Genomic DNA, 21,208 nt, shown 5'->3' with positions numbered 1-21,208 from the left:
AAAGAAAGAGGGGGGTGAGAGAGGGGGGAGAAAGAGAAAGGGAAGAGAGAGAGAAGAGAAAGAAAGGGACAGAGAGAGAATCATATATATACATACACACACTTATTGAACTCTCTCGCTCTCTTATTGGAGTTGGGGGAGGAGGGGCGCTAAATTTTTGTGTTGCCTAGGGCAGCACAAAATCTAAATACACTACTTGGGGGACAGGGCTGCTCAAAATCGTGATTTTGCAATTCCGGATAGGGGGCACCCGCATGTGTGCTGCCCTACCCGCGCCACCATTTGCGGCTACAAATGTTGATCACCAGGTCCCAGCTTCAGATTTTCTGCTGGCACCCAGGGATCGCCCAGTATCACTGACAGGAGAGAGACCTGTGTGTAAGCAACACACGTCTCTCTCCTTCCAGCAGTAAAATGCTGATGTGTATTTCTCTGCACAGCAGAGAAATACACAGCAGTATGTTTCCCTAGTAAAACACACACACAGTAAGACAGCACACAATTAACCCTTTGATCGCCCCAAATGTTAACCCGTTCCTGCCAAGTGTCACTAGTACAGTGTCAGTGCTTAGCACTGATCACTGTATTAGTGTCACTGGGGATGTCAGCGACAGTTAGTCCCCCCCAGTGTCAGAATGCGCATTGCAGTCCTGCTATAAGTCGCTGATCGCCGCCATTACTATTATAGAAAAAAAATTCCAGTATATATACCACCAATTGTAGACGCTATAACGTTCACGTAAACCAGTTAATTTACACGTATTGGAGTTTTTTTTTAACAAAGACATGTAGAAGATTACATGTTGGCCTAAATTTCTGACGAAATTTGTTTTTTTTTCCATTTCTTTTACTGGACATGTTTAATAGCAAAAAGTCCAAAATATAGGGTGTTTTCTTCAAAATTGTTGGTCTGTTTTGTTTATAGCAGAAAAAATAAAAATCACCAAAAGAAAGCTCTATTTGTGGGGGAAAAAAGAACGTACATTTCATTTGGGTGCAGCGTTGCATGACCGCGCAATTGTCAGTTAAAGTAACGCAAAAAATGGCCTGGTCAGGAAGGGGGTTAAATCCTCTGGACGGCAAGTGGTTAAAGAAAGTGTTAAATGTGCGTTTCATTACAAATCATATTTCAAATGAAAATTTGATTTTCAGAGATTCAAAATATAAAAATATCCAAACGGACATAATAATGAATGTCAGCAAATCTGAAAAAGTTGTACCGAAATAAGTGAATGCATTTGTTTCTTTCTGATGATGTCACATGATGTGATAGTAGTTCGGGTCCATGGGGAAATTAATTAAATTTTCAAATTCGTTTGCTAATTCGGTTCTAGTACATTTGTGATTTAAATTGAGTTTGTAATTGTTATAGTCAGTCAGTTCAGTTCTGCTGTCTAATGCAATTCTTAGGTTTGAAAATTATCAAGGGTGCTGAATTTTGCACTCAGCAACTATTGATCCCCCACAACAATAGATCACATCTACAACAATGGACCCCTCCACAACAAGATATCACCCCACCAACAGTAGACCCCCATCAGCACCAACAGATCTCCCAGCAACCATCATCAATATTCCTCTCCTTCAACAGTAGATCTCTCTCCCAGTAACAATTGAACCCCCAGCAACTACAGACCCCCCCCCCCAGCAACATTAGATTCCCCACCAGCAAAAACAACCCCCCCCCAGAAACAATAGACCCACTCAAAAATAGATCCCATCCAGTGATATTAGATCTTCCAGCAGTCTTCATCAATAGACCCTCCAGCACCCCTTGCCATGACAAACATTCAGTGCTGGACGTGCCGGAATTCCCCCTGCGTTCCCGCTGAAAAAAGTCCTGGTGATCTAGAATATTTCAGCATTTCAGAAATGAAACTTGATTGCCCACAGTAGGTATCTGAATCATCTTTTTTCAATTTGTTTGTAAAATAGCCCCGAGTTATTTTCCCATTAAACAAAGCATGTTATTTGAATGGCTGCTATGAACAGCAGCTTTATGCTTCTTCCTCTACCTATTCTCCATAAAACCATCTATTAATACATAAATATAAAAATTAACAAAAAGGTAATGCAATGTATAATATGAAAATATTTATATAAAATAAACATACCTCATGACATATGTGTGAGATGCAGGCAATGTGCTCCTAGAGTTGCTTTAGCTACAAAGGCAGCTGAACGGCTGTCCAGTTCGCTTAGCACATCTAAAGTTCATTCAGAGCCCTAACTATTTTTAGGAGCAGCTGTTCTATGTCCTGTGTTGTACCCTCCCCCTTCAGAATGATTAGAGCAGTTTAGTTTAGGAAGACTCTAATTCTTTCTAGAGTATTCTTCACGCCAAGATGTCATGGAAATTTGATTGTACAAGGTTATCCACTTGCCCTCCAGAGGAAGAAACGCAAACGCAAAAAAAGCAGCAAAACGCTACTAAACGATAATGCAAAAACGCTAAAAACACTAAAAAACTCACATTTTTAACATGGCTTTACACAGCTAACGTTACCAGTGTTATTAACCTCCTTGGCGGTATGATTCTTTCCGATTTTTTGTGCTGAAAGCGGTACCATTTTTTTGGATGGAAATATGTCGTTTTTTATTGTAGGCTGTAATTTTTAGGAATAACTCACTGAAATCTGTACGAACAAGAGTCTAGTAAACATTCCGGATATGATAAAATTTGAAACACGAAATCATAAGTTATAATTTAATAAATAATCATAAAAAATAATAATATAATAATAATAAATTTAATTCAATAATATAATCAAACCAAAAACACTGAAATTTGAAATACAGAGGCAAATTCGCACATCGCTGAGCAAAGTTGCAAAATCGTTTTCAGTGTCTGATGACGAATTTCCCCACGAATCATTATCACTCAATTCTGCAAGTGGTTCTGATTTACTATCGCTGTTCTAAAACCGCTTTTGACATAAAGGGACGCTTTTTGGACGCCATGGACTTTTCTAAGTTTCCAGGCAGAAAGAACATTCAAAATGCAGGCAGGACACAGGACAAAGCAGTAGGGACAAAATATATGTGAAATGCATTGAAACAGCAATGACAGCAAAAATGACATTTTTTAAAAATTTCAAATTTCCCACCGGTTCCGGCGCCCGTACGTCCCGACGTCACAGGGACCGGAACACAGAAGCCGGATGCCGGCATCGGCCGGAGGAGATGGCCGGGGACGCTGCAGGGGACACATCGCGGGAGCGAAGGACAAGGTAAGTGCTGCAGGGACCCCCAGAGCAACACCGCATGGTAAGCCCGAGTGTAGCTCGGGGTTACCGCTCTTGGTATAGAAATTTTACCCTGAGCTACACTCGGGATTACTGCTAAGGAGGTTAAAATGCCCTGTGTGCGTGACTCCTAATAGGCAATCACTGTTCTACTATTTACAATGAACCACTGGAAGCAAGATAAAAAAAATGTGAGTAAAAGGCTTGCTGATAAGCACTGTTATGTGTTTCCACACCAAAAAAAAATACAAAAACAAAAAAGTGCAGCACTACATTATTAATCATTAACTTAACCACTTCCATACCGGGCACTTTTGCCCCCTTCCTGCCCTGGCCAATTTTCAACTTTCAGTGCTCTCGCACTTTAAATGACAATTGCGCGGTCATGCAACACTGTACCCAAACTACATTTTTATAATTTTCTAGAGCTTTCTTTTGGTGGTATTTATTCACCACTGGGGTTTTTTATTTTTTGCTAAATTAATGAAAAAAGACTAAAATTTTTAATTCATTGCGGGTGCACTGTACAATAATATTTTATCCAAAATTGTCTATAGGTGATGTTAAATAAAGGAACAATCTTATTTTTCTGTGTATGTAGTCTCTGTGCCTATAAAATCCATTTATATAATCTCCTTTTTTATAAATACTGTAGTATATACCAGGGCGTGGCACTGTTGTATCTATTGGGTGTGACCTATATCACCTGAGGGTTACCCCATATCCTTTTCAAGGGCTTCATTAGGTCCTTCACCTCGACAGAGTCTGGAAGGTCTGACTCAAGTTCAGGGGGCTGGAGTCATTGGAGCCTAAGTCTAAATGGGGTATAGGCAGACTTGAACTGGGAGAAGGGTGTACGATACTGTCCTTAATGGTAGATAGAATCCGTCGCCAGTCAAACCCTACTTCTTCTCCCTCTTCAGTCCCCTTCTCTTCTTAAGCTTGAGTAGGGCAAGGAGGGGCTGAAGAAGGTCAAGATTGGTGGGTTTCCCCAGTGGGAAGTACTGTAGATATGTGCAATTTGTTTCAGTACAAATCTAAATTCGGATGAATTTTTGGTTATTTGCAGATTCGGATGTATCTGAATTTCTGAATAACATGAGAGAGGCTCCACCCTTTGAACCATACCAGGCCACATGCCCTCAACATGGGGGGTGCTTTGGGGTAGGGGGGACTCCCCCCCCAAAGCACCTCGTCCCCATGTTGATGGGGACAAGAGGCTATTCCCCACAACCCTAGGTGGTGGTTGTGGGGGTCTTATTGCAATTTGGAAGCCCCCTTTAACAAGGGAGCCCCCAGATCCCAGCCCCCCCTGAAGATAGTACCTCATACTCATTCACCAAAAAAGTGTAAAAGTGAGAAAACCACCACCAGTTTATAACAAGTCCTTTATTAAAAATACAAAATATAAACATCCCTTGGAGTAGATCCAACGCAATCACGTTGAACTCCGCACTTGACAAAGGCTCCCTCCATCTGTCAGTTCTTTAATAATAAAAGGGTGGGTCCACCTGATGACGTTTCTGGGTGATCCCGTCATCGGGTCAGTGTCAGCGTTCATCGTGATTGCCGTTGGATCTACGTCGGGGGAACATTTATTTTTTATCTTTTTTTTTTCATAAAGGACTGTAACGCATCCTCAATTCTGGGAGTTGTGTATTGATCCAGGATGGTTCTTCTGCTGAGGGTCCTGTAGTCAACACACACTCGCAGAGTGCCATTTTTCTTTTGCATCACTAAGATGGGGGAAGCATAGGGACTCCTTGATTCTCTAATGATACCGGCTTTTTTTAACTCTACAACGCTAGTTATTTTCTAAGATCTTCCAGATCCCTTAAGAGGATGCGTCGAGCCCATTCTTGAAATGGTTTATCCTCTCCAAGTCGGATCTGGTGTTGAGCACTTTTGGCTCATCCAACGTCATAATCATTCTTGGAGAATATTTTCTGCCAGTTTGACAGCTTATCCTTTGCTCTCCTTTTCCATTCTTCTGGTAAAGGGGAGTCTTGGAGGTCGTAACCCCTTCTGAGGGTATCCTCTGGTGGTTTGGGCATAATGACAGGGGTCGCAGCATTTACTTGCAGCATCAGCATCTGGGGGTTTCAAGGTGATAGGAGCTTCTGTGTTATTGCAGACTCTAATAAGCACTCTGCCATTACTGTGTTGCAGAGCTCTCGTAGTGCTCACCTCTGAAACTACTTCTACTCTGTTCTTCTACTAGGGTTTGTTTTGAGGACATCACATGGCCCAAGCTGATCCCAGGTCAGTCAAACTTTTTACAAGTGACCTCACCCAGCTGAAGTACTTTCTGTTCAGGCTCACTCTTCCAAACTTTCCCTACCTCCTCAGCTGCCTGACAACCCACTGGTAAACTTGACGTAGCTGCGGATGGATGTTCTTGCTGGGCACTGTATTCTGCACGGCCAACGGACTGAGTAATCTGCAGGTAGCACTTTTTTACTTCAGGGGGCTGTGGAAAAACTATTGCGAGTGAAAAACTTTAAGAGTGTCAAAGTTTTCTACCCTCCCAGTAAGAGACGTTCTGAAGGTCAGGCCAACAGGTATGTAACCATCATATGGACACTTCTGAGTTCTGATTCCCCAGATTTCTAACTCTTTTACTTTCTGCAGAGGTACAGTGGGGCAAAAAAGTATTTAGTCAGCCACGAATTATGCAAGTTCTCCCACTTAAAAAGATGAGAGAGGCCTGTAATTGGCATCATAGTTAGACCTCAACTATGAGAGACAAAATGAGAAAAAAAATCCAGACAATCACATTGGCTGATTTGGAAAGAATTTATTTGCAAATTATGGTGGAAAATAAGTATTTGGTCAATATCAAAAGTTCATCTCAATACTTTGTTATATATCCTTTGTTTGCAATGACAGAGGTCAAACGTTTCCTGTAAGTCTTCACAAGGTTGGCATACACTGTTGCTGGTATGTTGGCCCATTCCTCCATGCAGATCTCCTCTAGAGCATGGAGGAATGGGCCAACATACCAGCAGAAGTGAGCTTCTGGCTGCTGAGAGCACCCGCTGGTCAGCCCTGGTACTGCAGCCCACACGGCAGGTGAGTCCCACCACCAGTGCTGAGTCCATTCCTGACACTGACCATATGACATTCTCCCAATCCTTTTCTGGATCATCCAAATGCTGGACATGTACTGGTTTAAGCAGGGGGACACGTCTGGCACTGCAGGATCTGAGTTCCTGGTGGCGTAATGTGTTACTGATGGTAGCCTTTGTTACATTGGTCCCAGCTCTCTGCAGGTCTTTCACTAGGTCCCCCCGTGTGGTCCTGGGATTTTTGCTCACCGTTCTTGTGATCATTTTCACCCCACGGGGTGAGATCTTGCGTGGAGCCCCAGATCGAGGGAGATTATCAGTGGTCTTGTATGTCTTCCATTTTCTAATTATTTCTCCCACAGTTGATTTGTTCACACCAAGCCTATTGCAGATTCAGTCTTCCCAGCCTGGTGCAAGTCTACAATTTTGTTTCTGGTGTCCTTCGACAGCTCTTTGGTCTTCACCATAGTGGAGTTTGGAGTGTGACTGTTTGAGGTTGTGGACAGGTGTCTTTTATACTGATAACAAGTTCAAACAGGTGCCATTGATACAGGTAATGAGTGCAGTACAGAGGAGCCTCTTAAAGAAGAAGGTACAGGTCTGTGAGAGCCAGAAATCTTGCTTGTTTGTAGGTGACCAAATACTTATTTTCCACCATAATTTGCAAATAAATTCTTTCCAAATCAGCCAATGTGATTGTCTGGATTTTTTTCCTCATTTTGTCTCTCATAGTTGAGGTCTACCTATGATGCCAATTACAGGCCTCTCTCATCTTTTTAAGTGGGAGAACTTGCACAATTGGTGGCTGACTAAATACTTTTTTGCCCCACTGTATATGCCTTAGGTGGTTATAGGTAAAGTCACCTGTGCTCCTGTGTCCAACAAAGCTTTGCTGTACATTCCCTCCACTTGAATAGAGACTACAGATGAAAAACCTACCAGTTCATCTGAAAGTCTATCTGGACGAGGCTTAGCACTTCGGAGCTTTTCCTGTTTGGGTTGTTTGCTTCTGTGAGAGGCCTTTTCTAGGATTTACAGAGCGGTGTGTATCAGCTCCCTGTATCCGAGAGCAAGCCAACAGAGTTGGAAGGCAAGTTGGCTCTAGAGGACAGCTACTAAAAGATGTCTGAGTTAACCTCCCTGGCGGTATGATTATTTCAGATTTTTGGTGCTGAAAGCGGTACCATTATTTTGCATGGAAATTTGGTGTTTTATATTGTAGGCCTGTAATTCTTTAGAATAACTCACTGAAATCTGCCCGAACAAGAGTCTAGTAAACATCCCGGGTATGATAAAACTTGAAACACGAAATCATAAATTATAATTTAATAAATAATCATAAAAAAATAATAATATAATAATAATAAATTTAATTCAATAATATAATCAAACCAAAAACACTGAAATTTGAAATATAGCGCCAAGTTTGCACATCACTGAGCAAAGTCGCAAAATCGTTTTCAGTGTCTGATGACACATTTCCCCACGAATCATTATCACTCAATTCTGCAAGTGGTTCTGATTTACTATCGCTGTTCTCTAGCTGGTCTAAAACTGCTTTTGACCTAAAGGGACGCTTTTTGGACGCCATGGACATTTCTCAGTTTCCAGGCTGAAAGAACAGTAAAAATGAAGGCAGGGCACAGGACAAAGCACTCGGGACAAAATATATGTGAAATGGTTTGGTACAGTAATGTTTACTCTGTGATTTTAGTGATTTTTGTGAATGTCACTTTTTGTCATTTTCAAATTTCCCGCCGCTTCGTCCCCCGTATGTCCCGATGCTCACAGGGGATGGAACCCAGATGACAGATGCCGGCATCCGCCGGATTACATTGCCGGGGACACTGCAGGAGGGACATCGTGGGGGCGCAGGGCAAAGTAAGTGACCGAGGGATCGCGGAGCAGCGCCGCATGTTAAGCCCGAGTGTAGCTCGGGGTTACAGCTTGTGGTACTGAAACTTTACCCCGATCTACACTCAGGAATACCTCCAGGTAGGTTAAGCAAATGGCTCCCTTTTTTCAAACACTTTTTAACGCACTCCTTGAGACAGGAACTCTGCCCTCTGACATGCTTCAAGCAGTGATAGTGGTGATTTTGAAGCCAGGGAAGTGCCCAACTCAATGCTCCTCATATCGGCCAATCTCCCTCCTAAATACTGATGCAAAGGTACTTGCTAAGGTGCTAAGGTGCTGGCTGGGAGACTGGGTTTAGTTATCTCTATGGTGGTGCATCCAGATGGGTTTTATGCTGGAGAAGGGTATGGATATTAACATACGGAGACTGCTCACCCAAATTTATTTGGCTCACGATAAGGATAACCCTGGGGTGGTGCTGTCCCTGGACGCCGAGAAGGCCTTCAATTCGGTTGAGTGGGAGAATCTACGGGAAACACTGCGTCGATTCGATTTGGCCCTCATTTCATGGATTAGGTGCCTTTACAGTGTGCCACTTGCGAGAGTACATACTAACAATATTTTTTCCCCCCCTTTTGCTCTCCATAGGGGCACTCGGCATGGCTGTCCGCTTTTTCCGGGCTTGTTTGCCCTGGCAATTGAACCTGCCTGCCTGATCCGCTCTTCCAATTCTTTACATGGCCTACCAGTGGGTGACTGGGAGGATAGGGTTTCCCTGTATGCGGACAACATTCTCTTATACAGTATTTGAGGGACTGGATTCGTCTCTTAGAGAGGCGCTGAGTGTTATCGATCGCTTCGGCAGCTACTCCGGTATTCGCATTAATTGGGAGAAGTCCATACTGTTTCCTCTTGTGTCAGGGCCCTTACCTGATATTTCCTTCACCCCTATTAGATCAGTCTCTCACTTTAAGCACTTTTGTGTAACGGTGCAATGTGACTTGAAGAAGTATCTAGCGGACAATCTTCATTCCCTTGTGCAACAGTTGCAGACTAAATGCACTGCTTGGTCTTCCCTTCTGATTAGCACCATAGGCCGGGTTAATTTTTTTAAAATGATATTTCTACCTAAGTTTATCTATTTTTTTTTGGCATACGCCAGTGCAGATCCCTCAATCCTTTTTCCATCGTGTGGATGGTGTCGGCTCTGGGTTCCGCTCCTGGAGGACTTCGGATGATGAAATGCATAGGGAGGGGTCTTGGAGGTGACGTCACCACGTATGGGTGAGCTGCCAATGTCAGATTGTGACTGGAGCAAACTTATTAACTACATTGTTTTATGTGATATATGCTAGTGTCGGTAGTGACAATTCTCAATGTGAGTGTATCTGAAGCTTTTAACTTAATAAAATGGATGGTTTTACACTATGTAGATTCCTCTTCCTTTCCTTTATGGTCCCATTTGAGTGCATAAGGATCCAAACTAAGGAGTTGCAATAGTCAGCATGTGCCTCTGCAGATCGTTGCTCCCAGAGCCAAAGCGTTTTCAGCTGGTTTATAACTTTATCAGCATGGAGCTCTGGTGAGTGTATTTAATTCGTTTGGTGGTGATAGATTTCACATGGTGTTGGGTTATACAACACAGAAAGTTTAATAAGAAGAATTTCAGAGGAGAATATATTATTATTTTTCACAATTTATTTTTATGGACAATTTCTTTGGACATTTATTTTTGAATATTGATTTATTGATTTACAGAGTCATGGAGTCACTGTTTTTGCATGGTTTATGATTTGTTTAGTTGCATCAATTTATTCATTTATCGATTTTTTTTATTTATTTGCACCATTGCACTAAGAGCTATATTATTAGTGAGGAGCGCTGTCTTAATTGACCAATTATGCTGATAGTAAACTGTCTATTGCCAGGGACCCGCTGATTATGTTGCTAGGTCTCTTGGACCTCGTGGAGACATCTAAGCATAATAGACTGTTTGTCTTCTATGCTTTCTACTATGCTAGAAGAAAAATTTAGTTGAAATGGAAACAGTCGGCTCCACCAACAGTCTCGGGATGGAAATCAGCAATCAACGGCGCTTCCGTTGTACAAACTTACTTATACTAGTCGTAATTGTCCAGCCAAATTTGATAGAATATGGGCTGGGTGGGTGGAGGCTAAGGGCCTCACTTGGATTATTCTCTTGCGGGTATATCCAATTTGTACTGTTTATTTGCTTGGCTATTGATTATGTTTATGATTCGCTTTTCCTCTTTGCCCCCCTTCTTTTTTTCCCCCCTCTCCCTCCCCTCCTCCCCTCCCATTCACTCAAGATGACCAGTTGACTCCGTATGATCTTTAGTGTTGGAATGCCATGTGTATTGTATCTCTACTGATTGCCATAAGTTTGCCTGTTCTTATGTACCTTGCTTTGCTATACTTTTGTAACATTTCAATAAATGCAACTGTTAAAAAAAAAAAGGTGCACAGTGCTGAATAGCAAACAAAGGGGGTAAATACTTATGGAGGTCAAGGGGTTAATGAATCCACTGCTATATAAACCTCAGAGAATCTCAAATATAGATTTGGACCGCACTATACATAGGAGCCTTGGTGTGGCGGTGTGGCAGTGTGGCTTCCACATATATTTGCAAATCTGTGCAACAAAACCTTGTGTTTTTAAAGTGAATTAATAAACATGGGGGTTTTTTTTTGGGGGGGGGGGGGGGTTTGCAGGCTAGCTTGAACGTGTGCTAGGAGATAAAAAAAATTGTTTGTGATGACATTTCAGACAGATCTTGCTTTCACATCATTTTTATTAATATATCATTGCATGAGAAGTGTACAGGAAGAAAATTCACTAATTTTTCTCCATAGAAAATCTTAGAAATAAAAAATGATTTATCTATTACAAATGCATTCCTTTCAAGCTCAAATATGATACAAACAACACCTTAGTAATACGTGCCATTGACTCTACTTGTGTCATGGAAAAGAAAAGCAGGCTGGAAAGTATACAAAGCAACAATCACTGCTATTAGCACTGAGCAAATAAGGGTGGATTTTCAGTGATAGATGGCTGGTAAGTGATCTCTTTTCACATCAACATTAGAACATGAAACAGAAGGAATAGGAAAAGGTCAGACCACTGTAAATGCTGTACCCAGCAAAGTCTTCATTAACTTTGGAAAAAAAATATTACCCTTGCAATGGACCAGGGGATGCAAATCTAAAAAAAACCACACCATGATAATCTGCACTTATTTATCAAAATCTAGCAAACGTTCAGACCAGGGGTGGACTGACCATTTGGAAACTCGGGCACTGCCCGAGGGCCCAGGGTCAGTAGGGGGCCCCATGAGATGCCCCTGGTACCTTTTTCATAGGCTTTTTTGGGTGTGGTTTGATTGTGGGCGAGGACACAGGGGCCCCATGATCCCCTGTTGCCTGAGGGCCCCATGAGTTGTCAGTCCACCCCTGGTTCAGACTCAATGTTGGACATTTATGAACACAGGTGCACTGTTTTATAGCATGCAGATATACAGTATGCGAAACATTTGCAGTACATAGGGGGAGATTTACTAAAACTGTAGCACTCAGCTTTGCATGGTAGCCACTCCGCTTCTAATTTCAGCTTGTTCAATTAAGCTTTGACAATAAAACCTGGAAGCTCATTGGTTTCTATGCAGAGCTTCACCAGACTTTGCAGCATGCAGTTTTAGCCTTGGTTCACACCGAATGTGATTTTAAAGTGGTGACTTCAAAGTAGAGCTGATATAGGCAGTGTGATTTCAGTGCCACTTACTTTATAGTCTATGACAGTTAAATCGCACTGAAGTGGTGAAAAAGTAATGCAGGAACTATTTTTCAAATGGTACTACAGTACTTGAAATGGCACCTATTAAGACAGTGCCATAATAATACATTAGATGTGACTTCAGTTGCTATTTGTAAACCAGCGCTTAGTTAATAACCCCCATAATCTTCCAGTTGCAGCTGAAATTTTGTTAGTAGCATGTCACTTCTAACTTTGAGAATGTATGCCAGAATGCTATGATATATTTGTGAAGGTTGCTGTGCAACACAAGTACTCTAAACTGGTTTGCAGCAGAATTAAAGTGGTTGTGTGGTAGCACCCAGATTTGGCAGAGTTCCCATTTAAACTGTAACATTCCTAACAGTATCTGCTTGCAAGGTTTTCGACTCACTTCCTCCGTCTCTCATTTCCTGTGAATGATATGTACCAGCTTGTAGCTAGTACCCTTATCTGCAGCTGCTATTCCAAGGTTATATTTTGCAGAGTTTAGAAAGCCTTTTGAGTGTATAGAAAGTGAAAGAAGGAATGTATGCATTGTGACATAATCATTGGTATATACGCTTGTAAGAAGTAGATACAAATAACTTGGCTTTGCAGGCATGAGCCTAGCTGGGTCACTCAGCGCTGTTTTAATAAATCACTTGTTTTCCTCAGAAGTCCGTGTCTGGAGTTTCCTGGTTTGCCAAAATTGCTACTACAGTTGTAAACCCTTAGTGAATAGCCTTAATTGATACACAGAGATTAAACAAATCCTCCTATATAAGTTGTACCTGTTTATCTGTAGCGCTTTCTCCTAAACAAACCCTCAAAGTACAGCATTTAAACAGCATTTGTTAGCTCCAGAAGGCAGGGATTGGGGATCTGATGTCACACACTGCACAGCATAGAGCAGGGAGCTGAATGTAATCTGAGACCTGAGTGGAGGGAATGGAAACACTCCCCCTCTACACACTCTCATAAAGAAACATGCACAGCTGAGGTTCAATCACCTACTGTGTGCTGGGGGGGGGGGGTGGGGCCATCATCTGGGATTCCCTGGTGTCCATATAAACTCTCAGAAGTGATTCATGCAGATAGAAAAAGAGGGAGCAGCCAGAGATCACACTAGGTGCTTAGAACTGAGGCAAGTACACACTATAGAAAGATATGCTTTGTTCATTTGTCATTTCAGAGGTTTACAACCACATTAAGATGGTGATCTGTCACAACATTAGGAAGTGACATGGACCATTTCTTAAACCGGCACAGGAGAACTGATTTTAGAGCTCATGTCGATGGCTTTTGTTAAATTCAAGCAGGTATTGTATCCCCATATACAGTATTTGTATGGGAAAACAAAACCCACTTGAAGTAGGTCAAATGCACCTGTCAATGAATCATGAATGATCTCAGAAGCATCTCAAGCTGACGTCATCAACAAAAGCTCAAAGCACACTGACACAGAGCATTAGGGACGTTGCAACAAATTGTTAAATTTGAGGCAATTCTGCAGCAATTCTACCATACTTTCACAAAAATTCAGATAAAGCAATTGCAATTAAAAAAAATCACTGCATAAATGTGACAAACAGTACTGCCAAAATTAAAATTTGCCATATTTTGTCTAAAATAATTATACCCTAAAATGATTATTTCTACTCAAAGTTCTAGACGCTCCCACATATAACTCCTCTCACCAAGTGCTCCTCAGTTTTGTAGCAAGTGTAAAGTTCAAGTGTATAGCTCCTCAGGACCACATTCAAAGTCATTTGTCTTAAACATAAAAGTGTTTATTATTTCTTTCTAAGGAAACCAAACAGTACTTTCAGCAGCAACACGGAGTGGACTTAATTCCAGAAAACATAACACAAAAGTCATCTTTGGCATAAGCATCATAAAGGAAACATAAAGAAATGTAAAGCTCATCTACAAGATTTGACAGGGTTAGCACAGTCCAATTGTTGTTTGGCAGCTTCAAGCACATGTGCAGCAGGTCTCTTTCTCAAACTCCTACTCCCCACACCTTAGCACTGGGAACTTCCTGCCTTATGTGTTGCTTCCTGGAAGCTGCTTAACCCTGTAGGGCCCAGCGTCCTGGTAGTCAGGAGTGGAGGTCCTTTTCCTACCTGAATGTCACTCCGGACCTCCAAAGTACCGGGTCCCAAAATATCTACCACTAAAAGCCAAGAGAATTACAAGTCAATCATCTCCTTTGTACAGCTGTCCCAGAATCCCTCATCCTGTATGGGTAAAACCTCTGAGTACATCCACCTATCCCCCTTAAAGGGACCACAACCCAAATATCAGTGCCACTTAACACCCATCCAAGACCCACTCTTGGTGTTCAGTACATATCTCCCCCCTCTGACTCAACGTGGAGGTGTTTGAGGCACTCTTTGACATTAGTGTACTCAGGAGAGGGCATTGGCATTTTAATGCTGTCTCCCGGGTCTGTGCTCTACTCCACAGTTGAACTCCTGGAGAGAAAGGTACCATCTTGTCACCCTGGCATGGGCCTGCTTGTTTTGTCTCATCCACATCACAGGTCTGACACCAGACAAAACCTTATGCCTAGCAGAAAGTACTGCAGAGAGTCAAAAGCCCATTTGATTGTGAGGCACTCTCGCTCCACCACAGCGTTATTTTTCACCATCACTGTCAGTTTCCTACAAAGAAAAACTACGGAGTGCTCCATTGACCACTTGAGACAACACTGCTCCTAAGTCCTCACTGGAGTCATCTGTCTGCACCACAAACTCTTTAAAAAATCAGGAGCCACAAGCATCGGATGCTGGCACAATGCAGTCTTAAGCTTTGTTAGCATCTGCATTCCACTGTATCATTGCTGACTTCTTGCCTTTTGTTCAGTCAGTTAATGGTGCAGCAATGGTGGCAAAGTTGGGGACAAACTTCTGTTTACAACTATGCCCAAAAATGCTCTGACCTGTTTTTTAGTTAGAGGACAGGACCGGTTCTGTATGGCTTCCACCATAGTCATTTGAGGTTTCACTAGCCCCCTACCCGCAATGTACCCCAGGTAATTGGCTTCCTCCATCCCCATTGCACACTTCTCAGGATTGAATGTGAATCCTGCTTTCTTCAAGGAGTCTATGACTGCCTGAACCTGTGGAAGATGGGGCTCCCAATCAATACTGAAATTGACAATATCATCTATGTAGACCGAAATGTATTGTCGATGGGATGCAATGATTTGTCCATTGCCCTTTGGAATGTGGCTAGGGTAGACTGTAAGCCGAATGGCATCCTTTTATACTAAAAGTGGCCTTCAGGGGTGGGAAAAACTGTTTTCTCCCTGGTTTCCTTGGTGAGGGGAATCTGCCAGTAGCCTTTTGTGAGGTCCAATGTAGTGATGTACCAGACGGAACCCAACCTCTTAATTAACTTATCTCCCCTTGGCATCAGATAGGCATCAAAATTGGAAACTTCATTAAGTTTCTTAAAGTCATTGGACAAGCACAGGGTGCCGTTGTGTTTTGGTACCAAAATGATTGGACTTGATCACTCACTCTGTGGCTCTTCAATGACATCAAGCCTAAGCATTCTTTTCACCTTTTCAGACACTGCTACTCTTTGTGCTTCTGGGATACCATATGGCTTTAAACAGATCTTTACATTGGGCTCTGTTACAATGTCATGCTCAATGACGTTGGTGAGACCAGGCAATTCTGAAAAACATTTCTTTATTTCTCTGCAGAAACTCTTTTCTTTTTGGGTTTGTGGCTTAGACAAGGTAGAGGCAACCTGCACCAGGTCAACCCCTGCAGGGTTCCCTGAGTTGACACCTATCACAGCGGATACCTGTTCTTTGTCTCTCCAGGGTTTTAATAAGTTTATATGATAAATTTGGTACGGTTTCCTCTTCCCAGACTGATGTACAGTGCCTTGACAAAGTTTTCACCCCCCTTGAAATTTTCCACATTTTGTCATGTTACAACCAAAAACGTTAACGTAACACAAAATGGCACATAATTGTGAAGTGGAAGGAAAATGACAAATGGTTTTCACATTTTATTTACAAATAAATATCTGAAAAGTGTGGCATGCATTTGTATTCAGCCCTATGGGAACTAATTGCCTTCAGAAGTCACCTAATTAGTAGATAGAATCTACCTGTGTGTAATTTAATCTCAGTATAAGTACAGCTGTTCTGTGAAGCCCTCAGAGGTTTGTTAAAGAACATTAGTGAACAAACTGCATTAAGAAGGCCAAGGAACACACCAGAAAGGTCAGGGATAAAGTTGTGGTGAAGATTAATGCAGGGTTATGTTATAAAAAATATCTTAAGCTTTGAACATCTCATGGAGCACTGTTCAATCCATCATCCGAAAATGGAAAGAGTATGGCACAACTGCACACCTACCAAGACATGGCCGTCCACCTAAACTGACAGGTCAGACAAGGAGAGCAATAATCAAAGAAGCAGCCAAGAGGCCCATAATAACTCTGGAGGATCTGCAGAGAACAACAGCTCAGATGGGAGAACCTGTCCACAGGACAACTATTAGTCATGCACTCCACAAATCTGGCCTTTATGGAAGCGTGGCAAGAATAAAGCCATTGTTGCAAGAAAGCCATAGGAATTCCCATTTGCAGTTTGTGAGAAGCCATGTGAGGGACACAGCAAACAAGTGGAAGAAGGTGCTCTTGTCAGATGAGACCCACAATTAAATTTTTTGGCCTAAAAGCAAAACGCTATGTGTGGTAGAAAACTAGCACTGCACATCACCCTGAACACACCATCCTTACCGTGAAACATGGTGGTGACAGCATTATGTTGTGGGATGCTTTTCTGCAGTAGGGACAGGGAAGCTGGTCAGAGTTGATGGGAAGATGGATAGAGTCACATACAGGGAAATCTTACCAGAAAACGTGTTTTCAAAAGACTTGAGACTGGGGCGGAGGTTCACCTTCTAGTAGGACAACAACACTAAACATATAGCCAGAGCTGCAATGGAATGGTTTAGATCAAAGCATATTCATGTATTAGAATGGCCCAGTCAAAGTCTAGACCTAAATCCAATTGAGAATCTGTGGCAAGACTTGGAAATTGCAGTTCACAGATCCATCTGACAGAGCTTGAGCTATTTTGCAATGAATGGGGAAAAATTTCATTTTCTAGATGTGCAAAGCTGGTAGAGACATACCCAAAAAGACTTGCAGCTGTAATTGCAGCGAAAGGTGGTTCTACAAAGTATTGACTTGGGAGAGCTGAATACAAATGGACAGCTTACTGTTCAGTTATTTATTTGTAAAAAAAATTTGAAAACCATTTATCATTCCCCCCACTTCATTTGCTTTGCAGGCTCAGCGAAGAAAGTGCTTTTTTTGTTTTTGTGCATTGAAATTCATTAAAGTGTTTCTTTAAAAAAAAAAAAAAAACAGCTGCACAAATACCATGTGACATAAAAAATTGCAAAACTCACCATAGGGCCTCTGCTTAAAAATATATAATGCTTGCGGGTTCTAAGTAATTCTCCTGTAAAAAAGTACTAATTTTTACATGTACGAAAGAAATGTCAGAATTGGCCTGGGTGGAAATATGGTAATTTGATGCCATTCCTTAAGTGTGTGCAATTTTAAAGTGTGACATGCTAGGTATCTATTTACTAAGCGTAACACCATCTTTTATATCAAACGGTAGTGTGTTATATTGTGTTTTTGTGCATTAAAATTCATTAAAGAGTATTTTTTCCAAAGAAATTGTGTTTGAAAATTAGCTGTGCAAATGTGTGACATAAAAAAGTGCAAATATCACCACTTTATTCTCCAGGACCTCTTCTTAAAATATATATATATATATATATATATATATTTGTGGGGGGTTCTAAGTAATTTTCTAGCAAAAGAAAAAATACTGATTTTTTTTACATGTAGCAGAGAAATGTCAGGATTGGTCTCGTTGGGAAGTGGTTAAGTACCGTTGTTTGGTGTCATTCTATAAGCATGCACAAATTTTAAAGCGTGACAATGTTAGGTATCCATTTTCTCAGTGTAATATTATCTTTTTTATTTAATGGACAATTGGGTATCATATTGTGTTACTGTGCATTAAAATTCATTAATGTGCAAACAAAAAAAAAGAAGTGTATGAAAAACTACTACAGTATATATATATACCTACACTGCTTATACAAAAATTAAAGGAACACTTTGAAAACACATCAGTTCTCAATAGGGAAAAATATTATGCAGGATATCTATACTGATATGGACTGGGTAATGTGTTAGGAACGTAAGGACGCCCCATCGTTTGATGGAAATGAAAATGATCAACCTACAGAGGACTGAATTCAAAGACAACCTTAAAATCAAAGTGATAAAATTATACAGCAGGCTAGTCCATTTTGCTGAAATTTCATTGCAGCAACTCAAAATGGTACTCAGTGGTTTGTATGGCCCCCACGTGCTTGTATGCAGGCCTGACAACGTCGGGGCATGCTCCTAATGAGACGACGGATGATGTCCTAGGGTATTTCCTCCCAGATCTGGGCCAGGGCATCACTGAGCTCCTGGACAGTCTGAGGTGCAACCTGGTGGCGTCAGATGGACTGAAAAAGCATGGGGGCCATTCAATGGTATCAATTCCTTCATCCTCCAGGAACTGCTTGCATACTCTTGCCACATGAGGCCAGGCATTGTCGTGCACCAGGAGGAACCCAGGACCCACTGCACCAACATAGGGTCTGACAATGGGTCCAAGAATTTCATCCCGATACCTAATGGCAGTCAGGGTGCCATTGTCTAGCCTGTAGAGGTATGTGCGTCCCTCCATGGATATTCCTCCCCAGACCATCACTGACCCACCACCAAAATGGTCATGCTGATCAATGTTACAGGCAGCATAACGTTCTCCACAGCTTCTCCAGACCCTGTCACGTCTGTCACATGTGCTCAAGGTGAACCTGCTCTCATCTGTGAAAAGCACAGGGCGCCAGTGGTGGACCTGCCAATTCTGGTGTTTAATGGCAAATGCCAATCGAGCTCTATGGTGCCGGACAGTGAGAACAGGGTCCATGAGAAGACGTCAGGCCCTCAGGCCACCCTTATGAAGTTTGTTTCTGATTGTTTGGTCAGAGATTTTCACACCGGTGACCTGCTGGAGGTCATTTTGTATGGTTCTGGAAGTGCTCATCCTGTTCCCCCTTGCACAAAGGAGCAGATACCGGTCATGCTGATGGGTTAAGGACCTTCTACAGCCCTGTCCAGCATGTGTGTGTGTATATATACAGTGAGGAACAGAAGTATTTGAACACCCTGCGATTTTGCAAGTTCTCCCACTTAGAAATCATGGAGGGGTCTGAAATTCACATTGTAGGTGCATTCCCACTCTGAGAGACAGAATTTTAAAAATAAATTCAGGAAATCACATTGTATGATTTATAAAGAATTTATTTATTTATGTCAAAAGTGATTTTAGAACAGCTAGAGAACAGCGATAGTAAATTAGAACCACTTGCAGAATTGAGTGATAATGATTCGTGGGAAATTCGTCATCAGACACTGAAAATGATTCTGCGACTGAGCTCAGTGATGTGCGAACTTGGTGCTCTATTTCAAATTTCCATGTTTTTGGTTTGATTATATTATTGAATTAAATTTATTATTATTATATATTTTTTATGATTATTTATATTATAATTTATGATTTTGTGTTTCAAATCATATCCTACCCGGGATGTTTACTAGACTCTTGTTTGGACAGATTTCAGTGAGTTATTCCTAAAAATTACAGGCCTACAATAAAAACACAACATATTTCCATGCAAAAAAATGTACCACTTTGAGCATGGAAATACTGACATAATCAGAGCACTAGGGAGGTTAATGACATCCCAGTCTTAGTCCGTAGGGTTCAATATTGAGTTGGCCCACCCTTTACAGCTATAACAGCTTCAACTCTTCTGGGAAGGCTGTCCACAAGGTTTAGGAGTGTGTCTATGGGAATGTTTGACCATTCTTCCAGAAGTGCATTTGTGAGGTCAGGCACTGATGTCAGACAAGAAGGCCTGGTTCGCAGTCTCTGCTCTAATTCATCCCAAAGGTGTTCTATCGGGTTGAGGTCAGGACTCTGTGCAGGTCAGTCAAGTTCCTCCACCCCAAACTCGCTCATCCATATCTTTATGGACCTTGCTTTGTGCACTGGTGCACAGTCCTGTTGGAACAGGAAGGGACCATCTCCAAACTGTTCACACAAAGTTGGGAGCATGAAATTGTCCAAAATGTCTTGGCATGCTGACACCTTAAGAGTTCCCTTCACTGGAAAAAAAACTGGAAAAAAAACCCCACACCATAATTCCCCCTCCAACAACCTTTACACTTGGCACAATGTAGTCAGGCAAGTGCCATTCTCCTGGCAACAGCCAAACCCAGACATGTCCATCGGATTGACAGAGAAGCGTGATCTAGAGTCCAGTGGTGGCGTGCTTTACACTACTGCATCCGATGCTTTGCATTGCACTTGGTGATGTAAGGCCTGGATGCAGCTGCTCGGCCATGGAAACCCATTCCATGGAGCTCTCTACACACTGTTGTGTTAATCTGAAGGCCACACCAAGCTTGGAGGTCTTTAGCTATTGACTCTGCAGACAGTTGGCGACTTCTGCGCACTGTGCGCTTCAGCATGCGCTGACCCCGCTCTGTCATTTTACTTGGCCTACCACTTCGTGGCTGAGGTGCTGTTGTTCCCAGTTGCTTCCACTTTGTTACACCACCACTAACAGTTGACCGTGGAATATTTAGTAACAAGGAAATTTCATGGATGGACTTATTGCACAGGTGACAACCTATCACGGGACCATGCTTGGAGTCACCGAGCTCCTGAGAGTGACCCATTCTTTCACAAATGTTTGAGAAGCAGTCTGCATGCCTAGGGGCTTGATTTTATACACCTGTGGCCATGGAGGGGATTGGAACACCTGAATCCAATGATTTGGAGGGGGGGCCCAATACTTCTGGCAATATAATGTATGTATACAGGCGCACCTCGGTTTACGAATGCCTCAGTTAACGTAATTTTCGATTTACAAATGAAAATCCATTGAAAATAATGCCTCGGTTTACAAATTTTTTCACAATACAAAATGTATGTCGGCGCCAAATTTTCGGCTTTTTTTTCTTCACTATCGCTCACAGAATTAGCTGTCACTTTCCCTGGAGCTAAAGGATACATTGTTTCTTTTATCTCTGGAAACAAACTAAAAGGAAACATTGTTTCTTTTAACTGG

General features: G+C 42.0%; 1 protein-coding gene across 1 annotated transcript in view; it reads right to left on the bottom strand.

The window, feature by feature from the left end:
- The window catches only part of PTGES3L (prostaglandin E synthase 3 like), a 62,614-nt gene extending 60,344 nt beyond the window's left edge, over nt 1–2,270 (bottom strand). Inside the window, exon 1 of the mRNA XM_089654883.1 lies at nt 2,115–2,270. Coding sequence (XP_089511009.1) covers nt 2,115–2,119 — 5 coding nt within the window. The 5' untranslated portion in view covers nt 2,120–2,270. The remainder of the gene's footprint in view (nt 1–2,114) is intronic.
- Nucleotides 2,271–21,208: the final 18,938 nt, after the last annotated feature.

This window comes from Staurois parvus, unplaced genomic scaffold, assembly GCF_062004578.1.
Source record: "Staurois parvus isolate SC_StPar_1 unplaced genomic scaffold, SC_StPar_1.0 ptg000813l, whole genome shotgun sequence".
Classification (NCBI taxonomy): domain Eukaryota; kingdom Metazoa; phylum Chordata; class Amphibia; order Anura; family Ranidae; genus Staurois; species Staurois parvus.
This window is presented reverse-complemented; position numbering and strand designations above follow the sequence as displayed.